Source organism: Magnolia sinica, chromosome 3 (genome assembly GCF_029962835.1).
Source record: "Magnolia sinica isolate HGM2019 chromosome 3, MsV1, whole genome shotgun sequence".
In the NCBI taxonomy this organism is placed as follows: domain Eukaryota; kingdom Viridiplantae; phylum Streptophyta; class Magnoliopsida; order Magnoliales; family Magnoliaceae; genus Magnolia; species Magnolia sinica.
In genome coordinates this window covers 35,386,271-35,398,652 of record NC_080575.1, presented here as the reverse complement: position 1 = coordinate 35,398,652, position 12,382 = coordinate 35,386,271, and the positions used below count along the sequence as shown (strand labels likewise).

Genomic DNA, 12,382 nt, shown 5'->3' with positions numbered 1-12,382 from the left:
TGGGTCCCTAATCCTACACTACAGCAGAAATTCGAGTCCCATCTACTGATTTGCAGAAAGGGTGTGAAGGAGAGGAAGATCCTAAGTTCTACAGGTATTCTGGTATTCTTATCCGGCTTCTATAGCCCACCTAATAGAAGTCTTACAACACATGCAACAAGCTGCGCCCATATGCTTCATCCATCTTCTAAGTGCCCAAAGTGTGGCAACGTGCAACATGTGCTATGCGTGCCACCATCTTGCTTTGAGAAAGTCACATACGTTGCCATCTATTTTCAAGCATTCCACACGTACCATTATGCATTTTCAAGCATTTTACATGTTTCATGTTCATGTGTTGCATGACAACAACTGCTAAGTGTTTTTCATGTAACTTTTTGTTGTATCAAATGATCCATTTAAAAATGGCCCTTTTTTTTTTTTTTTTAATTACGAAAAATTGTATTAAAAAAACAACAGCAGAAGCATTTATTTTTTTTCCAATAATTATCTTTCCTCTGTCTGTTTACACTTGGGATCATAATTTCCTATCATTTGCTTTCTTTGAATCCAAACAGGCCGTATTTTGTTGACGAGATTCATGAATGATTTGATGGTACAGATCTTCTGTTCAACGGTGCATGCTAATCTCGTTGATGCCTACAAATTCTCTGCTCTTATCTTTTGACCTCTTTTCCATTGAATGTGAATTAGTTGTATTTTTCAAGGTAATATTACTTTTAGGCTACGAATTGGATCGTTTGGGTCTTCTAATTGCAGAGATTTTTTTTGGGAATCGTGTACAATGGTTGACTTATAAAATCAATGGTCCAGATAATTGGAAGATGGTCCTTAGGGGTATGGAATTTGGGGCCTCTGTAAACTATACACTTACTCAGGTTCACTCCCCAATAATTCATCTCACACTGTCAAGCAGCATTTGGTTTTCTGTTAAAATGATTTTGTAAATAAAGTAGTTTTGACTTTCAACTGTTATTCTCACCCTCTCTCTCTCTACGCTAACAGTTTTACTCACATTCCATCACCTTTGGCCGGATGCTAGCTGCATCTCCAAACCTTTTAAAGGTCACATCGGGTAACCCACTAATGTTCCGAACTGTTCATTCATAGAGCTGTACATGAACTGGGTTAGCACGGTTAACTTGCTCGACTCGACTTGAAAAAGATTAATTCAACTCGGTTTGAAACTAAGTTCGAGCCAAGTCGAGTTAAATTTTGGAGTTTTTTGGAGCTCCGAAAAAATTTCAAGCCGAGTTTGAGCTTGTCCAAGCTCGAATCGACTTGGATTGAACCTCAACTCGAATCAAACTTGGATCAACCCAATTCGGTGACTCGGTTATTTTGATATCGATGTTGCTCACCTAGTATTTGATGAAATGACTCAACGAAGTGTTGGCTGGTGGTGAGGATGATATGGATATGAAACAAATATCCTTGTATCTTGATTTTGATGTTGCCTACTCCATGTTCGATGAAATAATTGTAAACTGTTGCTGCTGTTTTACATGCTGTGAGAATTTGAAGGTGCACTCCATGTGTTTGAGAAAATGCCCACAGGCTCGAACTAGCCCGAGCTGCTGACCAAACTAAACCGAGCTAGCCAATCAAGCTTAGGGACCGAGCCGACCCAAGTTCGAGCTGAGGTTAATTAGTGGCTGAGTTGAGTCGAGCTAGGCCAAGCAGTTCAACTCGTGTACAGCTCTATTTATCCATTCACACGACCAGGAGCAAGCTATGGTAAAAAAATCATATTAATAGGGTGTTCCTAGGCATGAAAAATAAACGGCTGAGATTGAACAAAGAAATAAAATCAACATCTTCAAACATTTAAACATTTACCGGATAAATCTCACTATTCCAAAGCAATACTTTAGTTTGATGACTCTACGTGATTTATTGGCTCGTAAGCAATGGATGGTTGAAAAAAATTCAGCCCCATGGTTAGGATCATTCGATGGGCATGAATCTTTTACCATGGCGTACTAACAATATTGATACTATTGAATGAGCTGTCCTACTCAAAAATTAAAATCCCACGTGGCATTCAAAAGGTTCAGTGATGTTGCTGGGAGGTACACGCATGTATATAAAAGGGATGAATGCAAATATGCATCGTTACATATGAGCTCTACCATTTCTCGTTCATGGGATCCGTTGGAAGGGCTGAGGTTTTGCTAAGTCCACACACGTGCAGAGCAGTAAAAATAGACACATGGTCACATGCACAAATATGAAAACAAGCACACTAGATCTGAGCTTTTCATAATGTTGGAGATAATGCTCAGATCTTCCGCTTAAAGAATCTGATAATTTGAATCTCCGAGTCGTCCACAATGTACAAAAATAAATTGATGGTTAAAATTTTCTAGTTATTTATTTGTTTTAATATGATGTGGTCCACCTGAGGTATGAAATGGCCCGATTTTACCACATGCTTCACATTTTCATACATTTGCCTGCATGTGGATGAACGGGACGGATTAGCTGTGGCTGGGCCTCACCCAATACAGTGGGCTCCGACTGTGGGACCCACCATGATGTATGTATTGTGTATCCATGCCGGCCATCTGTTTTTACTGCACATTTTATAGCATGAAGAAAAAAATGAAGCAGATCCAAATCCTAAGTGGACCACACCATAAAAAATAACTGTGATTAGACGCCAACTGTTAAAAACTTTTAGAGGCCCACTGCAATATTTATTTTCCATGTAACCTGTTAAAATGGTCACATAGATCTGACTGGAGGGAAAAAAACAAATATTTGCTTGATCCAAAACTTTTGTGGCCCACAACAAGTTTTTAATGATCAATTGCCACTGTTTCCTATGGTGTGGTCCACCTGATATTAGGATCTACTTCATTTTGGGGCTCTAAAATGATCTAAAAAAAATAGATGAGTGGCATGGATATACAATACATACATCAAGGTAGGCCCCACAGTTGGGGCTGCACCATGTTGGGTGAAGCTGGGGCCACACCTAATCCACTCCCTGGATGTATATGGTTCCCACATGCACGTGCAATTAGCAAACCACATGAAACATATCCGGTGATCTGCGACCGTCAATCTGGTGGACAATGCGGATGAGTTCTAGCAAAAGGATTTTTGTTATTGGATTTTCTTTTTCTTTTTATTATGTATATAATATAATCAGTTAGGCATGGCAGAAACCAAATAAGTACTAACGGCACGAGTGGCCGCACCAGTCGGTTCCTTGCCCCAAAAATCAGGTCCGTATCCCCATTTGGTGGACCCCACATGTAAAAAGAAATGAATGAGAAGTTGAGCAAAATTTCACATCCAACTATCCTGTGCCCCCACCTGATGAGCAGACGAGCTACAAGATCATGCTCACTCATTATAGGCTTGGATCACACTCGTGGACACGTGTGTGGTCACCAGGAAGTGCGTTGGCACATTTTTTGCTCTGCAGCCTTAGGAAAAGTGGTCTGTGATCTAAAAATGATTTGGCCTGGATGATCCTAGCCACCCGATCCATGGCCTACAAAACTAACATTTCCAAACAAAAGTAGCATTGATACATCGATTGCCCAGTGGCAAAGCTACGTGGACTCCACCATGGTTTATGTGTTTTATCCATGCTGTCTATCCATTTTAGTCTGATCTAAATCATAAGTGGACGCACTAATTCCATGGCCCATCATCATTTTTATTTACCATCTAACTTCTTCGCGAGATTACATAATTTTGAATGAAGTGAAAACACATATATCAACTTAATCCAAAACTTTCCTTGGGCATTAAAATGTTTCCACTGGTAGACATTCAATCATCATTATTTCCTATCGCGTCGTCCATTGGAGACTTGGATGAGATTTATTTTTAGGCTGATTCATTAAAATGAGCTATATTCTAGGGATGCGGATGCCGCCCATCTCCAACTAGGATAGGGCAGGAGCTTTGAGGGGCCACCGTGATGTATGGTCTTATCCACACCAAATATCCTTTTTTTCCGTATCATTTTAGATCACAGGCATAAAGCTCAAGTGGACCACACCACATGTAGCAGCGGTGATAATGATTCTCACCGTTGAAACTTTTGTAGGGCCCACCGTGATTTTTATTTTCCATCCAACCTATTAATAAAGTTACGTAGAACTGGATGAAGAGAAAACACGAGCATCAGCTCCATCCAAAACTTCCGTGGCTGCCAAGAAGTTTTCAACGGTAAGAGATTAATCCCCATTTTGTAGTCCACTTGAGCCCTGGATCTACCTCATTTTTGGGCTTGTATTCTAAAATGATACGAAAAAATGGATGAATGGTGTGGATAAGATCCATACATTACGGTGGCCACTCAAAGCTCCTGCACGTTCTGAGCTGGTGACAGGTGGGGGTAGGACGCAATCCGCGTCCGCTCTACAGTAGCCAATCTGAGTCCTTTTCTGCCGTGGCCCATCCAAATGGGAGCTTAGCCAGTGTCTCTAGAACTGTGACGAATTGAGATTGGAACCACTCAATCAATAAGCCTAATGATGAATGAGCCATAGGCCAAAATTCACATCGTTGGTCAACATTCAATGCCAAAAAAAAAAAAGTCAAATAGTTTTTATGGCTATGATGAACCGGATCACGTCAACTTTTGGTGGTGAGCCCCACCTGATGGACAGTTCAGATCATCAGATCCACGTGCCATGTTGGAACACGACATGGAGACATTGGATCCCTCTCGAAGATTGACGGCTGAAATCATCGGATCCTGTCCAACGTCTACCGGTTGGGGGGACCGAGCAGAACACATTTTGAATCGTGGTAGCGGGAACCTTCCGACTTCCGTTTTATCTTTGGGGAAAAAAAGACCCTGTTTTATTAGCCATTTCCAATCAATCTCCTCTCACTTTCGGCGCACATGGTGCACGTTAGTAAATGCACCAACTCCACCCATGCTTTCTTTTCCATGAATAAAAGAATGCCAGTGATATTTTGTATGTTTACCACCACTAATTAGTGCTTGATACACCGATACTCGTCCACTACTACCATAGCAGATCATCAAAAGTACGGATATGTAAATCCACCGTCTGATTTCACTTGTGGAATTTGGACCTCTAATGTTCACATTTCAATGATCCGTTTGATTTCCACTAATTGAATGGCTAGGATTGTTGGGAGCGTTTAATTTTCAGTTACTGCTCTACCCACAGAGGTTTCCGTGATTTGGATGGCACCGATCGGCATGCACGTGCAACGTGTACGGTGGATGACTTGTCAACGTATACACGTTTGTTGTCGGACCATTTAATAAATGATGAGGAACGGTCAGCCTCGTCAAGCATTAGTTAAAGAGTAAGACCTCTCCCTGTCTCAGGATTTCAACCATGAAAAGGAAAGATAAGTGATTGATACGACTACATCCACACAAATGCACAAAACCTACTGTAGACATGGCGTTTCGTGTCAAACAATTTTGACCGTTCAAATCGTGGCCCCACTGGGAATAAACATACGCTAAGAGTCACAGGGTTCTGATGACTGTAAGATATCAGATTGGTGGCCATCAAATAAACGGTTGAAATGGAAAGTGATTTGAGCTCTAATTCAACAAACAAAATCCCAGATTAGGTTCCTCCAATCGATCTGATTTCAAGGCTAATCTAAAATCTAATTTGTGGGGCCCACGACATTTCTCTGTTTGATAGAAGGGTACATGCATGTAAGTTCGACAGTGGCAGTGTGCACGCGTGCAGAGTGGCAGTGTGCGTGCGTATGGATCGTCACACTCTGCAGAGTATCAATGTTTCTCTGAAAAAGAAAAAAAGGAAAAAAAAAATGATGTTAAACCGCTTAGTCCATCGAACTTGGGAGCGGATTAGGTGTTACCCGGGTAACACCTCAGTGGGTGTTACCCTTACCATGTGGGGACCACCTTTATAATTTTTATATAAATCTACACTGTCCATCCATTTTATCATATCATTTTAGAACCGATTCAAAAATTTAAGTAGATAAAAACTTTATATAGACATACCACTAGAAAACGTGGTGAATGACCATTAAAAGATTTTTGCAGGACATAAAAGTTTTGGGTCAAGATAATATTTATATTTTACATTCATAAAGATATTTTTGACCTTATCAATGGGTTGGATAGAAAATAAATATTATGGTGGTCATTACTGTGGGCCTAGGAAGTTTTTAATGGTGGGCATTCAGTTAACACTATTTGCTTTGGTATGATCCACTTGAGGTTCAGATTTGATTATTTTTTGGAAAATATACTAAAATTGGCTGGAAAAACGGATGGACGGTGTGGATATACAAAAAAATCATTAAGGTGGGCCCCACGATAAGGGTAATAACCGTTAAGGTGTTATCCGGGTAAGACGTAATCCGCTGCCGTTGAACTCGGCTAAGACTACGTACTCTCGCACTCGCGTTGCACACGTGCAGAATTGAACGGAACCTGAACTCGGATGGATCACCACCATACCAAAACAGGAGCAGATTCTGAACATGTGGCAAACATGCATGAGATCGAAACCTTCCATCTCGTGCTTCCAGCAGTGAATAATCCATGATCCAAAAATCACAATGTTTAGAAAATTCTAGCCCTAAGTAAAAAGACAAACCAGCAATGACTACCATTAAGCAACCAAAAGCCCATTTTATTAGATGGTTAAGATTGTCCAATCAAAGAAATATTTCATCAAGCATCAATGGACGGCTGATCTGACCGGACTCATGGTTCGGATCATCATACACATGTGCCAAATGTGTGGAACCCAATATGTGACGTGCCTCTGGAGACTAACGTAAATATGCTCCAGCTAAAGCTGACCACCTATCCTTATCAAACAAAGCTGAGCCATATCGGGGCAGGGGATCAGATTACTTTATAGTCCAAAACACAGCACAACGATCCCAGTGATGAACGGCCCAGATCTGCCAGGCGTGTGAGACACAGTCCTGCGAGTAGGATCTAAGAATCGCAGTGTAGCAAGAGCCATACTCACTCAAACATTTCACAACCACAGTCTGTGCACTTTAGTTCTCTCTCTGTCTCTCTCTCTCGCTCTATCTCTCTCTCTCGCTCGCCTTCAGCCCTCACAGCAGCAACCACAGGAGAAGAACCAAGAAAAATACCAAAAAAGAGAAGAAATAAAATAAAAAAAATTTAAAAACAAAAAATGACAATCTTCTCCTTCTTTTTCTGGTTGTTGGTGTTGTGAGAGAGAGAGAGAGGGAGGGGGGAACTGGGAAGAGAGAGAGAGAGAGAGAGAGAGAGAGAGAGAGAGAGAGAGAGAGAGATGGGAGGGGTGACGTCATCAATGGCTGCGAAGTTCGCCTTCTTCCCACCCAACCCTCCCTCATACAAGCTGGCAATGGACGAGCTGACAGGGCTCTTGACGCTGAGCTGCTTCCCGCATAGGGAGAACGTGGAGGTGATGAAGCTGCCAACTCGTCGCGGGACGGAGATCGTGGCCGTCTATGTCCGCAACCCCATGGCCACATCCACCCTCCTCTACTCTCACGGCAACGCTGCGGATCTCGGCCAGATGTACGAGCTCTTCATCGAATTGAGCATCCACCTCAAAGTCAATCTCATGGGGTACTCTTCTCTCTCTCTCTCTCTCTCTCTCTCTCTCTATTTCTCTGTTCGCCCATTGGATTTAAATATCTGGACTTTGATCTGTTTGTCGAATTAGTGAGTATTTTGGAATTTGTTCTACAAAGTTTCAATCTTTTCAAACCCAATTTGAAAAGAGAATAAAGGAAAAAACAAAAGAGACTGTTTTTGTGTTTTGGAATGTGGGTCTTCTTGGAAATTGAGTTTTTGATCTGTTTAGTTGAATTTCGTAGCTGAACTAATCCCAAAACAGGGAATGTCTATGGAAATATCGGATTGTTTTGTGTCTTTCTCCATCCATTTCTTTGCATTTTAGTTGTTGATTTGATAGGTAAATTTCTTGTTTCCGATCTGGGTTTTATCCGGAATGATGTTTCTTCATGAAAACGATGTTAGATTTGTGGTGTATTTAGCTGTACCTACTTAGTATTTCTGGCTAGATCAGATGATATATGCTGAGTAAAAGAAAATGCAATGTTTGACTGACGATCTAGTTAAGATTTTGATACTTTTCTCAGTATTTTGTTAAATCTTGGTTTCAATAAAATGTGATATTATAATAAAAGGGATGAGGGTTTGTTGGTGAGTTTTTCCATAGAGAGTTATGATCTCTCGCTGTACCTTTATCAATGATCTCGACTTTGTTTCTGTTGATCTTTTGTGTTCTCTGTTCAGGAGTTTCCATCAGTTTGATTAATTTTGTGCGTATGTTATTATTTGGGCTTTGATGGAAGATGGCGTTTTCGAATTGAAGAAAATGGATGATTCTGCTAAACTTTACCAAGTAGTAAAAACCTTTGACTATATTTACTGAGATAATCTGTAAATGTCTCCATCTCTGTGTTTCTCTCACTCTTATCTTAGTGACTTCATCAGTTATTTTGGTAATTGGGTATTGATAAATCTTAGTATATTTGAGTAGTGTTGGAAGACATGTGGAAATTATGGTGAATTTAGCTGGAGTCTTCTATATTAGCTACTTTGCATTCTCATATACTTGTCTGATTTGAAGATTTTATCTGTATAAGCATTTTTTTTCTGCATTTGATGGGAAATTGCCTTAAATAGAAGGGTATGTAAGTTCCTATGATGTAACCACAGAGTTCAGCTTTATTTGCAAGTTAATAAAAAAGAGATCTGAAAAGTTCGCACGCACGCTTTGATCCTTCAGAAATATATCTGGTTTATTTATTTATTTTCGGATTATTTCTGTAGCTTCCAATCCTTCTTGTTTACCACTATCTGATTCTACCTGTGTGGAGTTCTCATAGCATTGTTAGTTTATACATAGTAAGTCTTTCCAATTCCTTGTTGTTAGTTTGTCTTCTCACTAGGTCCAGCTTCCTTTTAGTTTTGGGTTTGACTTCTTTACTTTGACGGTCATTAAAAAAATTTTGAATTTATTCTCCAATTTGTTTTTGACTCATGTAACTTCAATTTTCTATCTAGAAGAGAACTAGCCTCTAGGTCCTAACAAAGTGTGTCCATCACACTATTAAGGTGTGATAAAGTCTGCCACAAATAGTAGTCTTCAAATTGAATGTAGATGAATCAATAATGAGTAGTTAACTGGAAATTCAGGGCAGCATTGAATGACTAGACACCTAGAATACGACATGTTTGGTGGAAGCTTTGACTGTAGAGGGTACCGTTGACGTGTAGTGATTAATACAAATGTAGAGGATATGGCGAGCATGGGATTGAGTCGTGTTTCTTGACCTAAGAAAACATCATAATGATACTAAAGGCAACAATAATGTGCTTTATTTTTGATGTGGTGAAATGACAAGTTCCTCAACATACTTTCAGGATGGAGAAAATGAATTAGGATTCCCTTTGATGACCTCAGATACACCCATTCTTTGCATGGAAAATTTGTATGTGATTGGATTCCGGGAAGTTATTTAGACTAAGGGATTCTGAAATCCAAATGGCTGTTTTAATTTTTTCCTTGGTGGATAAGCTAGGACCATGGTTTGGAAATTCATAGATTTGACTCAAAACTAGGCCAAGTCAACTTATCTCAGTTAACTTCTGATTCAAGACATGGCGAGGACTAGATCTCAACAAAGCATGATCATGACTTGACAAGTCAAATGAGAAAATTCATTAAACTTGATTTAGTGAAGAGTCTTAATCCAAGTCTTAAAATATTTCCTCTCAACTGAAAAGGTTGCCTTTGCAGTATTTTTGGAAGTGCAAGCGGCATCTTTTAAGGAACTCTCGAGTCTAGGGTTTAGGGTTCTTCACTAGAAAGAAAAGTTTAATGGTGTCATCTCCTACGTTCCAAGGAAGCAAATGTGCTTCTAGATGCCCTTGCGGGAGTGGCAAGAGGGTCACTCATCATTGGATCCTCATTTCCCCTTGCTTAAGTGGAGCCTTCTTTTCCTTCGAATAAAATTTAAGTCATCTTGCAAAAGAAGTATTTATCTTGTTTTCCCATGTTTATTGTTAACGGAAGTGGTTATGGCCCCCCCTAGCTCTTATTCTCCTATTATCTTTTGTTTATGTTAATTAGGATATGTTGTGTATTTTTTGCTTTTGTCACTAAAAGGATATAATTGTCATACAAAATGGGAGAGAGCGGTAGGTCCAATTCAAGTAGGGCTTCTCGTCTCTTCTCTTTTTCTTCTCTTCTTTCACATGCTAAAATGCCTACTACAGTAACAAACAGGTTGTTCTATATGGTATTAGAGCCTTCTTGTTTACGATTTAATCCATCTTTCTCCCATCTACCCTATCCTTGTTTCCTTCTTTTAATTTTGAGCTATTTCATCCCTCTTGTGCTAAAAATCTTATAATAAATCAAGGGTTACTTTTCTTTTTGTTGTATTGGCCTTTGCTATGGTCTGTGCGTGAGAAAGAGATGAAGTGTTTGTGGCCATCGCCTCTCCTGGGATGTATGAACATGTGGGCTACTTGCCGTCGTCAGTTGTACTGTTCATGATCATCAACCCTCATGATTAATTGGAACGTGTGGATTTCTAGGTTGGTTATTCTCTCCCAGTGGTGTGCATACCATGTGAAGCGTAAAAATTAAGTGTTCATTGGCTGCAAAAGGTTAGCCCGTGTACATATAAGCTTGCGGTATATATTCTAGTCCCTTATACTAGATGGAAGTGAGAAGTGATTTGAGAACTGGATTCATAAATCCATTTGATTTTTAGGGGTTCAGATAATCTCTATTAAATTAAATGGAACAAACTATCTTCAAAGGTCTATTAAATGGAACAAACTATCACAAATGGTCCAAGTCCATTCAAGTATTTTTAACAGCAAATGGAAAACTGAATACTTGACAGCGGAAAAACCCAATGGGAGTATAGTACATATGAATAATGGATCCAAGAGAATGCTCAAATTATGGCATGACTGTGGAATGGTATGGAATTATCTATCAATGATAACATAATGTTTTCGGATACTGCAAAGGAAGTGTGGAATGCATTACAAGAGATGTATTCATCCGACAAAAATATCTCATGTACCTATCAGTTATATGAAGAAATATTTGAGCTTCAACAAGGCGATAAAATGCTAGGCAAATGTTATTCCAAATTTAAAGGAATGTGGGAGGAGTTGAATGTGTATCAACCCTTTACTACTGATTTGGAAAAGCCACTTCAATAATGAGAGGAGTTTTGTGTAGTCAAGTTCTTTTCTGGTTTGAAACGTTAATATTAAACAACTCATTCACAGATCTTGGGTCGCAAAGATGTGCCTTCTCTGAATGAGATGTATCTTGCCTTCAATGTGTATTTCTTGCCTCCACAAGTAGAGCCAATGACAACTCTTCGTAAGCATCCTTTACTGATTGAGGCTACTCGACGGTCGCGGTGGCAGAGGTAATCAAGGTGATTGTGGTGAAGTAGGAGGTTGTGAACCTAGAAAGTGTACGCATTATGGGCTCACAAATCACCTTGTTGAAAAATGTTGGAATTTTCATGGGAAGCTGGCATGGGCTAATCAGGCATCTTACATTGTTGAAAACAGTGGGCCTTTTCTGGCTAATTCTACGTATACAACTTAACAATTATGAAAGATGATTACACTCACTCAAGAAGAGTTCCAAGTTATTGAAACTCTTGCTACTTGTAGAATAGTAATCATCTTCCATGGATGCAATTATTCAAATTTCGCAGTATCATAAAAAAGCACCAGGTTTAGGAATTCTATACAAATGGAATGATCATCTTCAGATCATAGATTACTCTAATGTAGATTGGCCGAGTGCTTTAGTAGATGGACGGTTTACTACTGGATATTGTACATTTGTAGGGGGAAATCTAATTATGTGGAAGAGTAGAGTGTTGTGGTCTTGCTCAAGCGTGGAAGTAGAATATAGTGCAATGGCTCATACTATGTGTGAGTTAATGTAGATCAAGAAATTGTTACAGGAGATGGGATTTGCAATGAAATTACTTATACGGTTGTTATGTGATAATCAAGAAACATCCTATATTGTAAACAATTCAGTCTATCATGAGAGAACTAAACATATTGAAGTTGATTGTCACTTGGTGAAATCTCTACACTGTATTTTTAGTCTCAAGATCAACTTGCTAATGTATTCACCAAAGCTCTTGGTCACACTCGGTCAACACACATATTCTCCAAACTTGGCATCGACAACATCTATGCTGTAGCCCAAGGGGGAGCATTAATGAAAGTGGATATGGACCCCCTAGGCCAAACTAGCTCTTATTCTTTTATTATCTTTCGTTTATGTTAATTAGGATATGTTGGGTTTTTTTTTTTTTTTGTTATATATATATTTTTTATAAATTACTT

General features: G+C 39.4%; 1 protein-coding gene across 1 annotated transcript in view; it reads left to right on the top strand.

The window, feature by feature from the left end:
- The first annotated feature begins 7,037 nt into the window (after window positions 1-7,037).
- Window positions 7,038-12,382, top strand: part of LOC131239810 (uncharacterized) — a 49,352-nt gene continuing 44,007 nt past the window's right edge. The window contains exon 1 of the mRNA XM_058237686.1: window positions 7,038-7,573. Within this exon, the coding sequence (XP_058093669.1) occupies window positions 7,272-7,573 (302 nt within the window). The 5' untranslated portion in view covers window positions 7,038-7,271. The remainder of the gene's footprint in view (window positions 7,574-12,382) is intronic.